Source organism: Gallus gallus, chromosome 10 (genome assembly GCF_016699485.2).
Source record: "Gallus gallus isolate bGalGal1 chromosome 10, bGalGal1.mat.broiler.GRCg7b, whole genome shotgun sequence".
Lineage (NCBI taxonomy): Eukaryota > Metazoa > Chordata > Aves > Galliformes > Phasianidae > Gallus > Gallus gallus.
Window position 1 is genome coordinate 1,335,601 of NC_052541.1, and position 20,139 is coordinate 1,355,739.

Genomic DNA, 20,139 nt, shown 5'->3' on the forward strand with positions numbered 1-20,139 from the left:
CTGTCTCAGATCAGCCCCCCACGCTAGCTGTACATTTACTTGGCAGAAACACAGAGCCAGCTTCAGGCAGCACAGCCACAGTGGTTTATTGCTCCAAAGCCCAAACACTGAGGGGTTTTTCCAGTGAGGGTTCAGCCTCCAGGGACTCCTACAGCAACTCCATTGGCTTTCCAAACCAAGGCACGTGGTATTGGAGAATGCCGCTGCAACTCCCAGCAGGGCTTTGCCCACCTCCCGTGGAAGGTTTTACAGTCAGGATCCTTGGTGTGACACCACTGCTGTAGGTGGTGGGGGGTGCTCAGGAGTCCAGCTGCCCCCGGGGCACAGCTGTGCAGGAGGGGCAGTGCCATGGGGCGTAGAGGCCCTGCAGCACCCCGCTCAGCACGGCGTTGGGAAGTGCGTCTGCAGGGAGAGGCGCAAGCGCAGCTTTGTGAAGCCTAGCAGCACGGAGGGCAAGACACGGCTCAGCACCCCGCACAGCAGGACTGTGGGGCCACTCACATCCCACTCCTTACCCATTGCTGGTGGCCGTGTGTAGGGGTCGCTGTGGAAGCCAAGGACAGGCTGCTGGGAGGGCGGGTGGCTGACACTAGGGCAGGAGAGTGATGTCAGCACACAGCGGCCCCTGCTCTGCTCCCGACCACTGGGGAGCCCCACAGACTCACGCAGGGCTGCGGTCCTTGAGCTCCTGCTGGCAGCGTCGCACTTTCAGGAAGTCCAGCACATCCTGGGGTAGCTCCTCATTGTGGCACAGGACGCCCTGGGGTGGGGACGGGGGGGTGTGGGCACCCCTGAGGAGCAGGTGCCACCACCAGCCCCCCGTGTCTCACCTGGATGTAGAGCTCCAGGCCCTGCCGGCGCTGCTCCAGCACTTTGGGCACCCAGTTGGGGACACGCCGTGGGGGGAAGTCGGGCACCTTGCAGCTCTTCTTGATCTGGGGCATAGCGAGGGGTGTGGGCGCCTTGATCACCACTGTGGGTCCCCAGGGAAGGTCCCTGGCTGCAGACCCCTTGTCCCCACCGGCCCCAGGTCCTCACCCGCTTGTGCAGCGCCTGGAACTCGCTGTAGCGCTTCGCCACCGTGTGCCGCCGGCCATTGCACAGCACCTCCACCAGGAACACCTGCACCTCCTCATCCTCACCCTCATTCTCTCGAGGCAGGAGCCCCAGACTGCCCCATGGGGCACGTAGGACCCCCCAGGGCAGGACAGGACACAGGAGGTTGCAGGGACCAACAGCCCTTCCCTCCCTCCTCCCCTGGCCCCTTCATCAGGGGAATGTGGGACCACCACGACCACCACACAGGGCAGAAAGGGATCACTGTCCCCAGAAATAGGTGGGGACCCTCGGGGACAGGCAGGGACCTCCACCACCACCCCAGGGCAAGCAGGGAAACCCCCACCCCCCACGCCCCTCACCGTGTGTGCCTTCTCAGGGCTGCGTGCTGTCACCTCTGGCTCCGCCGCAGGGATGGAGACTACGATCATCGCCCACCACCGCTGCCAGCACCGGAGGGCCACCCCGTCCCACCCCGGCTGCTGGGGGCCGGGAGAGCCTTGGTGCTCTGCAGCCCGAAGGTAGCACAGGGATAAGAGGAAAGGAAAGTGGGAAGTCAGCACAAGCGTGCTTTTCCCTTTTTTTCTGTCGCCTGTAAGACTCAGTATCAGTTTTGATCAGCACTGCTGCAGCCCCAGAGCCAGGGCTGAGAGGCGGCCCCTGTTATCACAGAGATGGGAGCATCGCAGCCTCCTGCAGAGCAGCTCCAGCCCCGGGCTGAGCTCAGAGCCTAAAAACAGAAGCTGGGCCCTGGTGAGAGAGTCAGAGCTTAATCAAGAGCTGGGACAGGTGGCTGGGCTGTGCCAAGGTCACGGGCTCCATGGTCACAACAAAGCTGGAGGCAACACCACCTCCCTCACATCCCTGCAGCCTCTTCCCAGCACCCCCGGCCCCTCCCTGCCCTCTCCCACAACACCACACGCCTGGCTGCCCTGATACAAGTTTTATTACATAGTTGTAATGGCACTGCAGGAGTAAGATAGTCAGTCATAAGAGCCTTAAAACCCAGCCTGAAAAATATACATTTATAGTGTCGTTAACCCCCTTCACTCTTCACCTAACTCAGGGCTGGCTGGAAAGCAGGAAACTTGTTTCTCTTCAGTAAGAAAATATATGTTGCTAAATGAAAAATATACAGTTAGAAGAGTTACTGGCTTGTAAGCTGCTCATTTGGGAGTTAAACCTCTACCAGCGCTCAAGTGTTTAACTAGGGTTCATTCATGTGTAAAAGAGGTATAGTGTATAAAAAGGCAAAGTTCAGGTATGCTCGTTGGCTTGGTCCAGTTAAGAAATGGCCTTGGCTTCAGGTAAGAATGCTTCCCAGTACTTCACCAGCTGTGGAGAGGAGGAGGACAGAGTCAGGAGCCAGCACAGCTCAACTGCATTGTGAATGAGCTTTCAGCAGACTTGAGAGGGCTTCTAGGGAGTGAGGAGGAGCTTCTGCCCCTTCCAGCACACAGAGCTCTGCAGAGGCATCCCCAGGGGTACAACACTTAACGAGCAGCTCTCTCATTAGCAGGATTCCCCCACTGCGGGCTCAGGCTGAGCTCCAGGATGTGTAGGAGGGCTGGCAGTGGGCACTCACCTGCTGCTGAGAGTTCAGTAACGTCTCCAGGTACTTTGTCACATGGTTTCTGAAGTCCTTGGATTTCTCTTTCTGCAAGAGATGGTTTCAGAAGTGAGCACAAAGCTGCAGCAACCACTAAAACCCTCATGTCTTTGTGGGGAGGACAAAACATGGGGTAGATCCTGATGATGGTTTGGAGGATCTCTGCAGACCCACACGCTTTGAGCAGAAAACTTCTTCAGCCAAAACCAGCTGCTCTGCAGCACTGATGCCCCATTCAAACACTTCTGCATTTGTAAATATCACCAACTGCTGGGAGAACTGCATATGCTGAGGGCTGGGGCTAACCTACCTCAAACCGTATCACTTCCTTGCGGATCACAGCAGAAATCCGTTCAAAGTCCCTTTCATACTGCGTCACACGAGACTCCCACTGCAGAGAGAGGAAGTGTGCAGTTTCCAGGGCAGGAGAGCTTTTTGCTCACTGTCTGCGTGGTTTTGCAATCCTGACTGCTCAAACTCAAGGGACCACAGCACGCCTCACCTCTGAGATCTCCTCCTTGGCCTGCTGCAGCTTGTCGGGTTTGTTGGCCCACAGCAGCCTGGCCTCCATCTCCCTCTTCTTCTGCAACATAGTCTGGGCATCCTGCCACCGCTGCCAGGTCTTCATACGCTGGTCAAAAGCTCCCTGAAAGGAAGAAGGAGAGGCTGGGCTGGCACATTCCCAGACAAGCATGGGGCTGTGCCCTCTGCCACCTCACTGATGGCCGCACCTGAGGTTACCTGAGGGTAGCCACAGTGACAGCACAGGCCAGAATATGGAGTGTCTTCCTTGCTACTCTACCAGGGTTAGGGCAGCTCTGAGGCCTCCCTCAGTACAGGGCTCAGTTTATTCCTTTCATCAAGAACAGCCAGTGCAAGGAAACACCTTTGCTAGCCCCACACTGCCTCTTCTGCAGAGCAGTGACCACAAGTCACAGCAAAGCACTCCAGCACCTGCCAGACAGTATTTTCGTGAGCCACCAGCCCAGGCAAGGAAGAGCTGTCAGAATACTGAATGCATCCAGCCAGATAGTCAGGAAGAGCTAGAAGAGCAGAAAGCAGCATGTGGCAGCCTGGCCAGAAGAACAGAGCAGCCAAGAGGCAGGCAAAGGCTGAGGCAACATTATAGCTTCTTCCAAGAACATGCCTACCTCCAGCACTATCAGTGGTCTTAGTCCTCTGAAGCACCCATTATATCTCCCCATACCAAACAGGCTGCATTTTGGCCTCTGCAGTCTCCAACTAGGGCAGGAACAAGTCCGCCTGCCAAACTGGGAGGTCACCTGGAACTTGTTTTGTTCAGCCTCCAGCACAGAAGCCTGCATATCAGGCAGGCAGACTTCAAGACCCAGTCCGCTCTACTTACAACACAGATCACAGGTTACCAGCTTACAACCTTTGCAGCAGCTGCAGCCTTCTCCCCTGAAAGGGCTGAGGCCACCTACAAGCCATGAACTTGCCCCATATCCCCTCTGGAGAACAAGAGCACAGCCAGGTCTCACCTACCCTAAGTTCCTGATCCAGCAGCAAGTTTGCTTTCTGCCTGGAAAGACCAGAGATGCCATGCTCTCTGCTTGCACTCGCAGGACCAGCCACCTCCTGGCACACCTAAGCCTAAGATCTATACTAGGACCAGTCGTTCTGCCCTAGAAGTTGGCTCTGAGGATTGCCCTAGAGGAATGCTTACCCTTACAACTGAGAGGAGGCGGATGTAGTCTCCCAGGAGCTCGGCCAGGACGAAGAAGTCATTGTTAGCCTGTTCCTGGTGCAGCTGTTCAATCTTCTCTTCCACCTCAGCCAGCTGGGACAGCGCTCGGGACAGGGCCGTGTTGTCCTCGGAGCTCCCCAGCATGGCCAGACTCTTTGCAAACTGTGCTGTATTCAATGCTAGCTCTAGTGAATGGAATAAAAGAGTCAGCTGTGGGCTCTGCTTCACCGGGTGCTCCACAAAGAAAGCCCTAGCCTACAGTTCAGCCCTGGGAGCTGCTTCTCTGTAGCCGCAGGAGACATTAGCTAGCAGAGCCTGAGAGCTGGTGGCTTCTGTGGGACATGGGGAACCCCAGCCAGGAAGAGGGAAACAGCAGTGGGAGGACAGGCACGAGTTTGCAGATGTCAGCCAAAACATGCAAAGGGAAACATTCCTGCTCCCAGGCAGAGGACGGCATGGCCTTAGTAACAAGATCAGCTCTGGTCTGCTTTGCTACAGCAGCTTTCACCCACCAGGCTCACATCCTAAGTCTGTACCACCGGACAGAAGTTGTGGCATTACCATTTTTACTTCTGTTTCCCAGGACAAAGAGGCCAAGAGTCTTATAGCAAGAAACACTGCCATGTCTTTTCACAAGGCTTAACTCTTACAGTCCAAGCTACAGAGCAAGCAAAACCAAGCTCGTTACCTTTCCTGTGGTTCACTAGCGTTTCTACAACAGCATGCAGCTTCCGTAGCCGCTGCTCCTCACACTCCACCTCCTGAAGCTTCTCCTCGAACCACTGAAAGGGACAGACCCAGAGTTGCTTCCTACATTGTCTGCAGAGCTGCCCATGCAGCCCTCCCCAAAAATGTGAGCCGGTGGGAACACACAGCAAGGACAAGGACAGCCCAGGGACATCCAGATACTTACTATGTCTGATTCATTCATCTTAATGGTCATTTTACTGACAGCATCGGTTGCTTTGTTGAACATCTTCAGTATTCCTGCTCCACTCAGGGCCTGGGTGCCTATTGCTCTCGGCAGCTACAGAGAAACAGAAAAGTTTGCTTTGCCAGGAGATAAGAGTTGCTGTGAGAGCGGTATTAACAATACCGGTGTCCTGAGGTGCTTCCATGAAGTCTGTTCCTATACCAAAGCCTTCTGGCACAGCATTAGGCAGATGCTAAGATTTGCACCATCACATTCTTCTCGCAGGTGCAGGGACCACAGTAGCTACAGCTTGGCAGGGAGTCAGCACTTCCATATCATCTGGGCATCAGGCTCCAGTCCCCCCCTTACCTCCAGACATCAGGCTACACTCTCATCATGGATTTCATAATAAAGGCAACCCCTGCTTTCAGTGTGTGTCCCCACTGTGGTGGGGGCAAGCTTGGCCACAGTTTGTTATCAGCATACAGTGCTTAGGTATGCATTGATGAACAGAAGAGGTCCTGTTCTCCTCATCACTGGTTAAGAGCTCTTAGAGGACCCTGCTGCTTCTCACTGAGCTCTGAAGCACCATGCCCTCTTAACTTCTTGTACACTGCTTCCCTCTGCACCCCCAGGTACTCGCAGCCACCTCAGTCCACCCTACTGACCTCCTCCTTTTCCAAGAACTCCCTGACATCCGGGTCCTGCAACATGGTTGGATGGCTGACAACTCTCTGTAGGTACCTGAGGAGAAGAACACACACTACTAGTTACCTCCGCCAAAGCCTCGCTTCAAGCCACCTTGGTGAGCTGCAGCACACACAGGTCAGCTGTGACACACTTGTTTGCTCAGAAACAGCAATTCTGGAGCTGAAGCCAGACCCAGCAAGATGTTTTCATCCTCTCACCAAGAGTCCTCCCTCCCTGGGGACTCCAGTGAGACAAGTCTGCACGTGCACCAATATTCACTATATCAAGGCTACTTGATCCAGTAACTCATGAAGATTCAGTCTTTCATTCTCATGATGACACTTCAGAGGCTGAAGCTGGAGGTTATTGGCATCCTAGTGCTAACTACAGCAGTCAACAGGGGTGGCAGAGCGAAGGCCACTTGTGGCTGTATAGTTAAAGGTGCCAGTTACATAGAGAGCAAATTGTTTCTCATCTGATCTGCATGGTTTGTACCACTACTATCCAGATTTTTGGGCTCCTGAGACAGATCAGTTTTCTCCCTGCCTTGTCAGAGTTCAGCCAGATTTGCACAAGAGCCAGCAAGAGTTTTTGAAGGAGAAGATAGTTTTAGTCAACTCTTGCAGCTGCAACTCTTCAGTGGCCTCCAGCTTCCCTCTAAGCCTAGAAGCAGACTGCTTTTCTCACGTAGGGAGAAGACTGCAGCCAGTCTGACCTTTCTGAGGTCCCTTGCTTGGTTCAGGCACGAGGGGATAGCTGTTGGGATCTGTACCTCTCTAGAGCAGCCCGTCTCTTTTCTAGGAACTCTGCAGAGGAGGAGTCTTCTTTCCCAACTTTCACTTTGGTCATTCCTAGCACAGAAGGTAGGTGCAATTAATGAGTGGCCTCAAACTGAATGCACAAGGTAGCAAGGTCTGTCACAAAGCATACAGACTATCAGGGTGACGAGAGAGAAATGTGACCTTGCATCAGAAGAACTACTTGCAAAATCAACATCTGCTTATACCTACATCTAGCAAAAATCTACATCCAGAAACAAGGCAATGCAATGCCAAGCGAGACTGGAACGGTTACAGGTCTGGGCCCAAGTGAACAGAGCAATTCAGTGACAGTGCAGCAATTTCACTCTTCTCCAAGAGGATGCAGAGCCACTCATCCACTCTAACAAGGCTTAAAGCCCAGAGCTCCAAACAGGGAGCCAGCAGAGTTCAATTGTGTCACAGAATTCAGATTATTTTATGCACCTACTTTCTCTTACTGCTCTGCAGCTTCCCTCTCAGCTTGGAGGTTGCAGGCAGGCCCATCTTTGGGGCCCAGGGCTCAAGTCAGAAGGACCAGATCTAGAGCAGTGCTCTGCACCTCCACCACTCACCTATGAGACTCTTCTCAGGCGGTGGAGGCACGATGAACCCATTTTGGGCATGCTTCTCCGACAACTTCTCATAGAGACCCAGAAAGTCACTGAACCTCCTTTTCACTGAGAACTGCTTGCTCCTGAACATTGGCATGCTCGTCTGGGGGAAGAGATGAGGCTCAGGTCAAACTCACCCAGGGAAGCTTGCTCATGCAAGCACTATGTGCACTCTCACTTCTGGGGATGGAAAGAGGACATCCTGAGCTCTGTGGGATTTGAGGAACGCACCAGGCCGAACTGAGCAAGCCTTGGCCCAGGTTTACAGCAAATCTGCTCCCAACAGCTCTCCTTGGGCTGAACAGCAGCGTTAATACCAGTAAATAACAGAACAGCTGTTACTGTGCCTGTGGGCTGCCTGCTAAGCCCTGCCCACTGCCTAATCCCACCATCCCTGCTCCCCACAGGAACAGGGACCGCTGTCAGGTTACACATTAGGCTGCAGGGGCCATCAGCAGCTTTTGACTGTATCTGCAGAGCAAAGCTGGCAGCTAACAAATCTCCCAGTCCCTGCCACACACCCACAGCTTTGCACCGCAAGATGCAGTGCCTGCAGCCCAACAGCTGCTGGACAGACAGCTAAGAAAGGCTTTTCAGAGAGCACGGAGATGGGCCTCGAAGCAGGGCAGCAGCTGCAGAGAGCTTGATGTCTTGTGACTAGCCCCAGAGAACAGGTCCTGACTAGAGACTTGTTGGGAAGAGTTGCATGCAGGCGAGCTTAATCTGAAACAACTATCAGCACAGAACCATTAGCAACAGACCCAGCACCTGGGGCTTTCCCTAGCAGGTGACATTCCTGATGCTCATTCCAGTGCTGAGAAGAGATAGCAGCTGAAAAGGTCTTCTTCCAAATAGATGCAAACCTATTTCAGAGCTAGGCTCATCCTCTGATCTGTAAGGCTGGATTATAACTCATGAAGCCATGTAGACTCAGGCCTCCCATCTATTTAGGTCACCACTGGCTCGACATGAAAGGGAAAGGCCAGTCCAGCTGCCTTAGAGCGAGGAAAAAAACGATGAGTTTGACATACCTGTGTTGATACTTTGTAGGCTACATATGCATTCATGCCATCCCCTGTGGAAAGCAAAACCAAAGCGTTAGCACAAGATTAGCCTTTTGCACCATCACCTGGAGGCTTTGGTGACTGCAAAGCACCAGGCTCCAGCAATCCCCTGACCTTTGCACGCCTCAGTGATTCTGATCTGAGCCCCCAGCCTGCACACAGAATCTCAGGCAGCATCCTTCTGCAGAATCCTGGAGCCCTGCCCACCAGGCATTTCCCCAACCTGGCTGCTCAGCCCTCCTTTTCCTCCCCAAGGCAGCCAACGCTGACAATCAGACGCTTGTTACCCTGACAGCACTGGGGCTAACTCCATGCATCTGCTCGCCATGTCACAATTCAGCGGCTGTGCGGCACATGAAGCAGTCTATTCAGAGGATGCAAGTCAGACAGCCCCTGGCTGCCTGTGGTTTGATTCTGGGACATCACAGCCAGCCTTTTCTCCAGCTAATACAGAAACCGCTTGTCTGGGGAGAGGAAGGTCTACTTCATACCTCAAGCAAAGGGCATTCTCACAAGTCAGACAATGCCCCAGTGCACCTCTGATTAGAAGTCAGTGCGCCCCCCCAGCTCCAGAAGCCATGAACTGGCTGGGATCAGATGGGTTCTCCATGGACTGCCCTGTGGCTGGCTAAGTTGCTCTGATCCCTACTTCCAACAAAGAAAAAGCTTCTTGCTTCTCATTGCTCCACAGCTGCCAGTGAAGGTGCCAAAGCGTGGGACAGCATATTTGATTTCAGGTTAAGGGCAGTTTCACTTCTTTCCTGCCAGTCACACACAACTCACCGACTTTCTCCGGGTCACTCACTCCTACAGTCAGCTCAAATTTGTCCTCCTGTTCCTCTTCTTCCAGCTGTTTGAAGTAAGCATGTAAGGACAGCAAATTAGAACTAGAAATCCAGGCTTCCATAGACAAAGTCCCATATGCTACAGAGCACTTGTCACACTGCCAAGGCATCTTTGGTATTTCAGTCTGGTCAAGGCAATGCTACGAAGCCCTTGGGCTCCACACTTGTGTTGAGGCTGCACGTTCCAAGCATCCTGGATCAGATTTGTCTCTACAGCAATGCTATCTGCACAGACTAATGCACAGACTGCTCATCACTAAGGCAAAACTCTACCAAGGCCAACTTCAGCCCAGCTCCGTGCAAAATAGTTTCCTCTGGGCTCTTTTACATCGTAATTTCAATTCTCACCTGAAACAGGTGAAGATACTGAACCTATACAGGAGGCAAGTTACACTATGCAGGCACACAGGGATGGAGAACTGTGACAGCAACTGGCCTGAACCCTGCTTTACTGAAGATCAGAGGCAGCAAAAGCAACAGTACTGCCACTGCCAGGCCAATAAGGCTTCAGGCTTGCTTGGAAAGCATTACAGTTCCTCATTAGTAAGGTGAAGGTAAAGCACTCTGCCCCACACAGCCTCTTAAAGTTTAAGAACCTGAAGGTGAGAGCTTCTCAGTTCACCAATCAGCTCAGCATCCTGCCCAGGTTCTGCACTGCTTTGCTTGAGCCAGCTTGAAGCCAGTCTGAGACAATGACAGTACTGCAGAGTCCTCGTGATCTCAGGGTGCTTGGGGCAGAACAGGAGCTCTTTGCTTGTCACCAAAATAGTATTAATTTCTCAACAGGAAAAGGAGACAGAATTATGCCGAGCACCGCCTAACTGGGCTTGGCAACCAGACCACAAGTTCCACTTAAGAAATCTGTGCTCCCAAGTCACCCAGGAGACTTATTTAAAATTCACACGAGAGTAGTTCTACCACCTACTTCCATCTGTGGCAACAGAGGGAGCCAGAACTCTCAATCAGAGCTCAGACCCTCAGGTCAGCCGCTTGCTCTTAGCACTGGAAGCAGCCTGCACCATCACGCTTCCACAAGAGCAAGGCTCACCTGAGCACCACTTCAAGCCCCAGACTGACAGCCTGAGATAAAACCAGGCCATCCAATGTGCCAATTACATTAATTACATCATTAGATGCAGGTTCGAATCTGAGTAAACAGACAGGTTCCTGCCAATTACAGTCCCAAACCAGCAGGGCAAGTTGGAAAGCTGAGAGCAGTTCTCACCTCCTCATAGCTCTTTGGAGGGTTTCTAGAAGAAGAGCTTGCAGCTACTTCTAATGAGGGGGCAGGATTGGATGCTTTGGCCAGTTCCTTCTTCTGGTTGTTTTGCGTGCTGTCTAGAGACAGCTCTACAGTAGCATCTGTCAAGAGAAGTTGGCAAGGGTCAGCCTCTCTACTTTGGGTTTCTAAAAACATCAGCATTTTCAGAGAGGCTCACGGGACCTAGGCAGCAACAACAATCTTAATCACTATTAAGGAAACACAGGGAGGACATCTGTATGCACTGGGAAGAGCACAACTTCATATAGCTTCGCTGCACTAAGGGCATTTGATCAACTCAGCTGAACATTTTGTTAATCAAAACTTATTCTAGAGAGGCAGACAGGAGTTCCTTGCTGTGTGCTAGTAGCAGCTGCAGACAAATTGGATTTTAGCACTGTACATAGACTGGCTCCTTCCCAGGACACTCATCCACCAGAGGAAGTCAAACCTTCCACCTGTTACCAGATATCTCCAGAACTGACTTTCAGATGCCTCTACCAATGGTCTTACACTCAGCCAAGGAACAGGACAGCTGGGTAAAGCCTAACCCTCCTTGCTTTCCCCCACAGAGGGGTGTTACGTTCCCTGCTCCTGGGGAACAGACACATCTCAGCTAGACATGCTTCCTCTACCTGCACAGAGGGAGGAAAAGTTAGAGAACAAAGGCCTTTCAAGTGCGGAAGGACACACTGCCTTGTAGTTTAATAAAAACCCATTTTTAGGCCTCTTCAGCTTCCAGGCAGTTAATCCTGCTGCATGATTAAGTGAGAAACCTGGAGGAGGCTACAGGACCTTCCCAAACACACCACAAGTACTAAGCGCTCCCAGAGCACAACACAAGTTTGAGAGATAAGGAGCTGTGAGAGTCCAGAACAAGCAGCCTAACCACAGGCAAATCATGGCTAGAACAAAGATGACTCCAAGCTCAGAGTTCAGAAAGCACCAGTAAGTGCTCAGAGATGCGGACTCACCTGCAAATAGGTCCTGATCATCTTGCTCTACACGAACCCCGTTCTCTTTGGAGCTGTTGTTTACAGGAAGAAGCAATTCCCTTTTTGGTGCCGGGGGTTTGCTCTGTAAAACAATTAAAAGGACACAAACACAGTCATTAATGCTGAGGGGGTCCAGATGCTGCCATGTAGGGTCACCACTGTGAACCCAGCATGCACAGTGACCAGAGGCTGCTTCTCTTCCGGCACCCTTAGCAATCCTGGTTGAGTAAACAGATTGCAACAGCTCTCAACAGCCCTAGGAGACTCAGCCCTTCTGTTTGCACACTGGCAGTAGCAGCACCACTCAGGCCAAGCAAGCAGCACCAGGGAGCCTCAGGTGAGCATGCCAACACAAGACCCCTTGTAAAAGCCAGGTTTTTGCTGCTTGTGGTGCAGACCTGTGGCAATTTGCTTTTCAAGTGACACTCAGTCCTCCATCTCACAGCCCAGCAAACGAGCACTGTGTGTGGGGTCACTCATACCCTCTGCTCCTGCACAGGAGCTGTGGGTAAGCTTCCCAAGCCGGTAAGAAGGTCTTTGCAGACAAGGTAAGGTGGGTACTGAATGAGCCTCAAATGCTGAAGAGAGCTATCTGCCCTTGGGTTCTCGGTCTGCCTTGATTTCTAAGAACACAGAAGTACCACGCCCTGCTCTCCACTTCTTGCTATAAGAGAACTGCAGCCTCCTTCAGAGCAGCCCGTAACAGTGCCCAGCACCTCTGGCACAGTAACCATCGGGGTCACTCCCCAGGCCCCCAGCCCGGCACTCAGCACAGGGACGGACGCCGAGCTGACAGCTCTATCCCCACAGCTGCACGAGGAGTGTTTTGCTAACGCTCAAGGGCAGAGCACCAAGCGTTAGTTATGACAGCTGCTCTGACAACCACATTAAGCTCCTGTTAAGCTGCTTTAGCCGAGCAGCGCTGTTTTCTGCTCGGGGAGGCACGATTCGCACCAAGGCCTTGCGGGCCTCCCCGGGTTAGCGGGCCCCAAACACCCCTCGGCGCGGAGCAAAGCGGGCCCGGGAAGCCCCATGGCGCCCTGGTGCGTCCCCCTCCCCACTCACGGTGCCGGCGAAGATGTCCTCCCCCTCCGTGTCGCTGTCGGCGGCGTCGCCGTCGCCGCAGGACGGTGGGAAGGGCGGGGGCAAATGCGGCCCCGGGGACGGGGAGCGGGAGCCGCCAGCGCCTCCCGACGCCATCTCCGCGCCGCCGCTTCCGCCCGCGACAGACGAGACCGGAAGTCCCCACCACTACTTAAAGCATGAGGGCGGAGCTTGAGGGCGGGCGGAGCCTCGCGATTGGGCACAGCCGGCTGCCGGCCAGCAGGGGGAGCCAATGAGCGGCTCCAGGAGGCTCGGCGGGCATACCAACGTGCGCGCCGTTCTCCGCCGTCCTGCAGCCCGGGGCAGCGCGGCACCTCCGCTGCGATACTGAAAATCACAGCCGAAGGGCAAAAACAGCCCTGCCTCGAGCGCGGTCTTCGTGGGAGCAGTGCCATACGTGGCTGCAAGCTGCCCCTGCGCCTCCTTACCTCCCCCACCCCCACTCGGGCTGCACTCTGCTGGGAACAGAAAACAACATACTGCTCATCCTCATCTCCAAGGCCTTGCTGCTGTTCTGCTTTCTGCCACAAGGCAGGCTTCAGAACTCTGAAGCTGCTTTTAGGTCTCCAGATTTGACCCCTCAGCGTGCTACAGTCAGTTGCTTAAATCCTGAACTACTTTTGACATGCCAGTCATCCACGTGCAAACAGATGGCCTCGAGAGGGACCCAGACAGGCTGAGCAATGGGCCCAGGAGAACCCCAATGGGTTCAACAAAGCCCAGTGCAAGGTGTGCAGCTGGGTCGTGGAAGCCCTGCAGTCAGCACAAGCTGGGGGTGTAAGGATGGAGCACAGCCCTGCCAAAAAGGGCCCGGGGTGCTGGGGAGGGCAGCAGGCAATGAGCCAGCAGTGCACCCTCGCAGACCAGGAAGTCTGCAACTCTATGATCTCCCCCCGCCTAGGATGAGAAATCCCACTGTACAGCTAGAAGTCAGGCAGCCACCACCAAGATATCTAAACCCTGGGACGTTATATCTAGGCACCCCTCGGTCCTAGAGGCAGACCTGGGGGTAAGCTGGTGACAGCCATGGTCACCTTAAAAAAAGGGAAAGATGATGCTGTAACTTCAAGGTGTTCCATCGTGACACCTCCAAGCCCTCAGCAGAAAGAGGGGCTTTGTCCTCAGCCATGTGTTCGGACTGCTCTTCCTGTGCACACACACATACCTCACCGTGTCCCCTTCTGCATGCACACACCTTTCCCCATTCTCCACTCATTTTCTCCCTGCCACTGACATCCATGCAAGCTCTGAGCCTCCAACACTTCCACAGCCGTTTTCATCATTGCCTTTTCCTTCAATCCTCTTTATCTTCCTTCTGGGTTTTCCCTGCTTTTCCTGCACTCTTGGATCCTCTTTATCCCCATCCTGGGTCTCCAGGCCCGTGCTCCAGCAATGCCTCTATTGGATCCAGGTCACCCACACACAGCAGAGGCAGCCCACAGGAGATGCAAGCGCTTGTTAATCACCTTTTTTATTTCAAGTGCTATACATAAACTCACCCCCTGCAGGTGCTCCCAGCGCCCCAGTGCAGAGTGACCTCAGCACCTGCCAAGCGCTGCTGCAGGGTGTGAGGCCAAAATAAGTTACCCACATCCCCAGCCAGCACACGGCTCACCCAAAGTGCCCAGCACCCGGGTTGTGGTTGCTTCAAAACTCAAAGTCCTTCCATCAGGCCCTGCCCTGCTCTCAGGGCCTAGCATGGCATGGGAGCCTCCGACGGCAGTGGGGAGCACCTGTGGGGAAGGAGCAAGGTTGAAGCATCAGGTTTGTCACACCACACTGGTGACAGCCACCAGGAGCCTACCTGCCCAGCCACCACCTTGTGCTGTGCCCCAGAGCTTGCCTAGCCAGACTGCAGAAGGGATTCCCCAGCTTTCTACCCCCACATTCATTCATCCCAGAGGGATGCACCAAGAGCACATCAGATCTGCTCAAGTCAAAGTAAGCACTGCAAGTTTGATGGCACTAGGGACCATCATGGGCAAACTGCTCTATATGGACTTGTGTCCTCCAGCACAGCAGGGGTCTGCAGTCTCGCACTTCTACCACTCCTCTCCCAGGAATCTGGTCCCAACAGATCCCCTCTCTCTACAGGGCAGCACCAGGCAGTACTCACTCCATCTTGGCCTCCAGGTGGTGGACAGTCTGCTTGTCCAGGTAGCGGCAGAAGAGTGAGAGGAGATTGCTGGGCAAAAAGAGTGGTTCCACCAGCAAAGCCTTGGGCACTTGTGACAGCTCCCGAGCAACCAGGAATACTGTGTCTGTCCTGGGGACACCAAGGGGACAAGTGAGTGCCATTGTTGGTCAGCCAACCCCAGCCATGCTTATGTAGCCCCATCTCCTCACCACGTCTCGAAGTCCCCAATGTGTGGCTCCAGTGGTATCTCAGAGGACAACAGTCCTTCGCCACGGCTCAGCAGGGAGTAGAGCAAGGAGATGCCAAACTGTAGGGATGCATCAGGAATTGAATCATGGGCTGCCCGTCCATCTGTGGTGCCTTTTGCATAGTGGGGATACCAACATACCTGGTTCTTCAAGGCCATAGTGAGTGGGAGCTCAGCAGACTCAGGCAGGGTCCTGGTCATCTCCTGCAGGACCTCAATGAGCCTGCTGAAGGTCATCCTGCCCACCACCTCATTCAAAGGGCTGTAGAGCAGGGGGAGAGACTGGGCAGGGCAGAGGGGAGAGAGCAGGGATCTGAGACTGCTTGACCCACAGCTGTCCCATCCCCATCCTTGAGTCCTATCCCAAATCTCTACCTTCAGGGGGTTAGAGGTGATGCAGGGGCCACAATGCACATCCTAGGGATACATGGCCCTCAGAACTACCTTAACACTTCCTAGCAACCTTCCTCCTCCACTTCAACGGGGGAAGCAAAGCTCTGAGCCTGCCCTTCATAGGCCTCTTCCCATGTCAACCCAACCATCCACCCAGCCTTGTTGATACCCAGCAAGACAGCCAGCTCCAGGAAAAGAGATAGAAGAAAGCAACCCAGCACCCCCCTGCCCCAGACTGGAAGTGCTCGCCTCATCTGGTGCATCCTTCTTCATGAGGAAGGGCAGGTGGTGGGTGATGGTCAGCAGGATCTTCTCTGCTTGCTCTGGGGCCAGGTGGGGCAGCAGTCGTGCTGTGAGCTTCTTGCCTTTCCGCACGCACAGAACCTGCAGGAACTCATCCTCTGCCTCCCTGGGGAAAGAAGGCTTCCATTGGCACAAACCCTGAGAGACCTGAAGCCCTTCTGCCTATCTAGGAGATGAACTGACATCTCCCTCACTCCCATACACCTCCAGTGGACAAGGCTTATAGATAGGGGCACCACAAACTAGGGTGACATACAGAGGACAGAATCCCATTACTCATGACTACAGGGAACACAGCTAGGACGAGGACATGCTGCCCACCCCTACTTCACACCGCAGAATCTTACTCCTCACTGCTGCAGGCTCTGATATTCAGGGCCTGATAGATCCGTCCCACTTCCTGGGTCTTGTGCTCCTGTTCTTCTGTGGCTAAGGACATCTTCCGCTGCATCTCCTCCACCTCCAGCAGTTGCAGGAACAGCTAAAGAAATGCCAAGGGTTAAGCAGCCAGCTTGGAGCACCTTCTGGATGTTCAAGACCCCCACACCAAGGCAGACCTCCCAGGACAAGCCTCTGCTCTGCAAAGCATACTACAAAGCAGGGCCACAGCCACTCACCCTCTCAATCCTGTGCAGCGCTCGAAGCCGGTGGCTCCCCGCAGCCTTCAGGAGGGGAGAAAGGAAGGCACAGTTACAGCCAGCACCAGACACCGCTGCCGGCACAGCTCTGGGCCAGCTGCTCCCTGGGGATCAAAGTGGCTTCAGGACAAAGACCAACCCTGCACAGCGGCCACAGCCACCACCGGCTGTCCCATCCCACCCTGTTGATGCCACAAAAGTGACATCCAGCCCCACTACATGCCCCATCCAACACCCAGAGCCAGGGTAGTTCCTTTCACTCCTCCTAAACTTCTCCAAGACCTAGAAGGAAGCTTGGAGCCTGCTGTCCCCTTCACCTACCTCCTCCACCAGGGCATGGTGTACAGCATCAATGGCCCGCCGGGGGCTGTAGCAGGTGGATACAGCGACCTGGCCCAGTGAGCCAGCGATGCGCACCACTGGAAGAGAGCAGGAGTGTGGTGAGAGCACGTCCCACATCCCATACCCCAACCCCAGCAACAGCCCCTCACCAGAATTGTAGGTCTCCACTTTCTGGATGAATGGTGTCACCAGCTTGGGGGGCTCCTGCTTGTTGCGCCCACCCAGCAGCTCTTCCTCTGCCTGCTTGCGCTCCAGCCGGTGGTAGTAGGTCTGCAGGCAGCCAGAAGGATAACATGGCACCATCCGAGTTCCTCTGCCCCATTCCTGTACAGGGCTCAGCACCCCAAGTCCCCGCACCTGCTAGCTCCCTAAGGTGTGAATATGTAGCTCCAGGAAGCTGGGTGACCACAGGATCCCCACAGAAGCAGCTCACCTGGTAGTAATAATCATCATCCAAGTTCTCACTCTGCAGCTGGATCATCTCCACCTTGACAACCCAGTCCTTCTCCTTGCAGGTCATCAGCCCAGCACAAGGGTCAGCTTTAGGGGACCACAGCTTCTTGGGGGAGACACTGTCACAGGGAAGACCACAGCCTATTGTGAGCACTTGGAGCCCCCCTGAGGCACCCCCAAGTTCCCCCTGTAAACCCCATACCTCTGCAATGTCCCACCCTGCTGCTGCCGCTGGGTCAGGATGCGCTGGTGCTGTGGGTGCAGCTGGGTGAGGTGGCTGGGCACACTGCAAAAGGACAATGAGGACTGAAGACAATACACGAGCTCCAACGCATCTCTGCCAGAACTCTGGGACATCACTTGGACAGGTCTTTGCTTAGTGCCACAAGGGCCACCAGCTCCCTTGGCCTTCAGACAATGAATAGTGACATGCCCATGGCATGCTGTCCATCTGGTCCACCTGGTCCTCACCCGGACCAGACGTCTCCTCATCATCACAACCACAGCTCAGCACCCACACTTGAGCCATCCCCACAGAGCTACCAGCTTCTATGAGAGCTGCGACACCGCTCCCTTGTCCCCAGGCAGGCACCCCACTCGCCACCCCTGCTACCTGAGGTTGAGATGGCCGCTGGTGGAGGGGCTGAAGAAAACAGAGGGATCCAGAGAATGAGACATTGGGCCAAAGTGCATGGTGAGAGGCCGTGGCGGGGTGCCAATGTTGGGCGACAGGGGACTGAAAGGGCCTGGAGACACATACCCTGCGGACTAGAAAGGAAGGGAAAAGTGGTCAGGTGGCAGGACACCCTGCTGTCACCTCCAAGGGCACCTGGAGGGATGGCTGGGCTCTACCAAAGCCACATTCTGTGTTCCCATATCTGGGCAAGACAAGGGTACCCTAGAGTCACGCTGCTGCCTGGTGCAGCCCAGGTCCATCAAAGTTGCTCCAACGTGCTACCAAACAGGCCCAGTGCAGGAACATCAGGATACATGTATTTAAGAAGCAACAGCTACAACCATCCCCATCAAAGATAGAGAAGAGTGCCAAGGATGAGACTGAGCTGCAGAGGCTGCCACTCGGGAGAGATGCTGAGATGTGCTCGGAAGTGTCTTCCAGGACATAGCACCATTTGTGGGGTTAGTGGCTGCCAACAGCCCACTCCGTTACCTGGTTGGAAGTAAAGAAAGGAGAGGCTCTGCGGGGTGGTGGGAAAGGCCGAGGGGAGGATGTGGAGCGTGGTATCAGAGGTTGCTGCAGGAAGAAGATGTTACTGGGACCAGCCAGGCACCGGTGATGTGGCCATAGCCACAAATCCCAGCCTGGTAGTAGGTCCCATAGAATGTAGAAGCATCTCAGAGCTGGGGACAGCTTCTGGAGCAGGGAAGGTAGAGGAAGGGCAAAACAAGAGTCTCTGAAAACCTGTACCTGCTGGAGGAAGCGCTGGGGGAAAGACTTGGGGGACATCCCTCTGAAGTCAGGGCGCTTCTGCCGTGGGGAACCCACATACCCTCTCTGCACAGGGGAGCCAAGAAAGTCGAGGGCCATGTTGGTGGCAGTAGGCGGCCTCTCCAGGACCTGCAGGATGGCTTTGTCCTGTGAAAGGAGGTGGCAGAATGGAGCCTTGACTGCTCACCACCATAAGGGACACACAGGGGCAGCCCAAGGACGCACCTCTAGCATGTGGTGGGGTGGGATGCTGCTGGGGCAGGAGCCCCAGGCCATAGGGTCCATAGCCAGCTAGAAGACAAACAGAGATCAGCACAGGGAGAGGAGGGGCAGGAGGCACTCAAGCCCCTGCTACTAACGAGGAGGGGATGTTTTTACCATGTCCTCTTGGACAAAATCTGCCCAGTCAGAGCCAATTCTGCTGTCCAACACTGCTGAGTCCTGGCTCTGAGAGCAAAGAGGACAGTTAGTGACGTGCATTTTGCAAAAGCACCATGGGCTTGACCTTGTTCCCTCTCGGAACCACCCCTTGCCCCCCCACGGGGTCACAGTCCATAGAGTGAAGATGGAGAAAGGAGCAGTAGAACCACACCACCATCTCTGCTTGGGCACTGGGGAACCCCCAGGGATTTCACTCAGGGTCCCCTCCCACCCCAACCAGGCATCACCTCCAGCGTGGGCTTGCTCTGTACAGCTCTCATCACTGCTGGGTCTCCTAGGTCGTTGGGTTCCTCCTCATCCTCCTGTTCCTCAACTCCCTGCTCTTCATCTTCTTCCTCCTCCTCAGAGCCCACCTGCTCAGCCTCTGGCTCCGTCCCACCTTCACCCTGGGGCTCTCCCTGCTCCTCTGTTGGTGGCTGCCCCTCCACCACTTGGGGCTGTTCCTTGGGCTCCAACAGCTCAGGGCTCCTCTCTGGAGGCACCGGGGTTTTGGCGGCGTCCTCCTCAGTAGAGTCACGGTCTTGAAGGAAGAAGCAAAGCACACTGAGGGCATACAGATGCCAACCCCTCCCTCCCCCCAGCTCGGCTCCTGCTAGGGACCACCTTCCTCACCACCCTCTCCCTCCTCACCCCCCAAGTGCCGGTGGTCACCCCCAGTCCGGCCTCCTTCTGACCTTACCCAGCCCAAACGTCATCTCGTTGTACAGGTCGAGCTCCTCATCTTCCTCGGCCATCTCCTCCAGCAGAGGAGCATCCTCCACCAGCAGGTAGTCCTCAAGGATCTAAGGGGAGAAAGAGGCGGCAGCGGAGGCACCGCTAGGCTTCAGAGCGAACGCAGCACGGACAGCGCCGAGGCGAGGCAGGGCGAGGCAGGGCAGGGCGGGCACTCACCACGGGCTCACCGCCCTCCGCCATGACGCGGCCCCACCGCCCCGCCGCCCTCTACGGGGCCGCGCTGCCCCGCCCGCCGCCTTTTACGGTTTCCCGCGCTGCGGCTGCCGCGCACGCGCTGTGCCGCACGGCACCGCCCGCCGACGCAGTGCGCCTGCGCATCCCGCCCCCCCCCCCCCCCAACACGCTAG

At 55.0% G+C, this 20,139-nt stretch overlaps 3 protein-coding genes across 7 annotated transcripts; all 3 read right to left on the minus strand.

Annotated features, from left to right (window-relative positions):
• Nucleotides 1-61: 61 nt before the first annotated feature.
• SNX22 (sorting nexin 22) lies at nucleotides 62-1,550 on the minus strand. Its single transcript, XM_025154061.3, has 6 exons — nucleotides 1,419-1,550; nucleotides 1,039-1,122; nucleotides 831-935; nucleotides 687-760; nucleotides 516-643; nucleotides 62-402 (listed from the first exon to the last, which is right to left on the minus strand). The coding sequence occupies exons 1-6, from the start codon at nucleotides 1,485-1,487 to the stop codon at nucleotides 299-301; spliced, it is 564 nt and encodes a 187-aa protein (XP_025009829.1). The 5' UTR covers nucleotides 1,488-1,550; the 3' UTR covers nucleotides 62-298.
• On the minus strand, nucleotides 1,430-12,783 carry SNX1 (sorting nexin 1). 2 transcript variants are annotated; one of them, XM_040706554.2, is made up of 15 exons: nucleotides 12,618-12,783; nucleotides 11,532-11,634; nucleotides 10,522-10,658; nucleotides 9,235-9,301; nucleotides 8,419-8,462; nucleotides 7,349-7,490; nucleotides 6,749-6,827; nucleotides 5,955-6,030; nucleotides 5,287-5,400; nucleotides 5,062-5,155; nucleotides 4,353-4,558; nucleotides 3,168-3,311; nucleotides 2,976-3,056; nucleotides 2,642-2,713; nucleotides 1,430-1,564 (listed from the first exon to the last, which is right to left on the minus strand). In XM_040706554.2, the coding sequence occupies exons 1-15, from the start codon at nucleotides 12,750-12,752 to the stop codon at nucleotides 1,484-1,486; spliced, it is 1,575 nt and encodes a 524-aa protein (XP_040562488.1). In that variant the 5' UTR covers nucleotides 12,753-12,783; the 3' UTR covers nucleotides 1,430-1,483. The 2 variants fall into 2 exon arrangements, with proteins under 2 accessions (XP_040562488.1, XP_425052.2); XM_425052.8 differs by lacking the exon at nucleotides 1,430-1,564 and adding an exon at nucleotides 1,985-2,391.
• Nucleotides 12,784-14,109: 1,326 nt separating this feature from the next.
• Nucleotides 14,110-20,009, minus strand: PATL2 (PAT1 homolog 2). Of its 4 annotated transcripts, XM_015279080.4 has the most exons (19): nucleotides 19,949-20,009; nucleotides 19,737-19,839; nucleotides 19,285-19,577; nucleotides 18,995-19,063; nucleotides 18,842-18,907; nucleotides 18,596-18,763; nucleotides 18,338-18,421; nucleotides 17,783-17,937; nucleotides 17,372-17,455; nucleotides 17,150-17,288; nucleotides 16,866-16,986; nucleotides 16,696-16,793; nucleotides 16,354-16,398; nucleotides 16,084-16,217; nucleotides 15,683-15,842; nucleotides 15,182-15,322; nucleotides 15,003-15,100; nucleotides 14,773-14,922; nucleotides 14,110-14,389 (listed from the first exon to the last, which is right to left on the minus strand). In XM_015279080.4, exons 1-19 carry the CDS (start codon nucleotides 19,970-19,972, stop codon nucleotides 14,350-14,352), a joined length of 2,172 nt encoding a protein of 723 aa, XP_015134566.1. In that variant the 5' UTR covers nucleotides 19,973-20,009; the 3' UTR covers nucleotides 14,110-14,349. The 4 variants fall into 4 exon arrangements, with proteins under 4 accessions (XP_015134566.1, XP_015134567.1, XP_040562489.1 ...); XM_015279081.4 differs by lacking the exon at nucleotides 18,338-18,421; XM_040706555.2 differs by having other exon boundaries at nucleotides 18,338-18,763.
• Nucleotides 20,010-20,139: the final 130 nt, after the last annotated feature.

What these genes read in the sequence shown, in the direction of transcription:
- SNX22 (XM_025154061.3), bottom strand. Translation starts at nt 1,487, where the DNA reads ATGATCGTAGTCTCCATCCCTGCGGCGGAGCCAGAGGTGACAGCACGC. An exon ending in GCCCTGAGAAGGCACACACG is followed by an intron (nt 1,123 to 1,418) that starts GTGAGGGGCGTG and finishes GAGGAGGTGCAG; the next exon opens with GTGTTCCTGGTGGAGGTGCT. An exon ending in CACACGGCCACCAGCAATGG is followed by an intron (nt 403 to 515) that starts GTAAGGAGTGGG and finishes CTCTCCCTGCAG; the next exon opens with ACGCACTTCCCAACGCCGTG.
- PATL2 (XM_040706555.2), bottom strand. Translation starts at nt 19,972, where the DNA reads ATGGCGGAGGGCGGTGAGCCCGTG. An exon ending in AGCGGCCATCTCAACCTCAG is followed by an intron (nt 17,456 to 17,782) that starts GTAGCAGGGGTG and finishes GTCCTTTTGCAG; the next exon opens with TGTGCCCAGCCACCTCACCC. An exon ending in ATTGGGGACTTCGAGACGTG is followed by an intron (nt 14,923 to 15,002) that starts GTGAGGAGATGG and finishes TGGTGTCCCCAG; the next exon opens with GACAGACACAGTATTCCTGG.
- SNX1 (XM_040706554.2), bottom strand. Translation starts at nt 12,752, where the DNA reads ATGGCGTCGGGAGGCGCTGGCGGCTCCCGCTCCCCGTCCCCGGGGCCG. An exon ending in GCCTGAGAAGAGTCTCATAG is followed by an intron (nt 6,828 to 7,348) that starts GTGAGTGGTGGA and finishes CTTCTGTGCTAG; the next exon opens with GAATGACCAAAGTGAAAGTT. An exon ending in GCCTCCTCTCAGTTGTAAGG is followed by an intron (nt 3,312 to 4,352) that starts GTAAGCATTCCT and finishes TCTTCCTTTCAG; the next exon opens with GGAGCTTTTGACCAGCGTAT.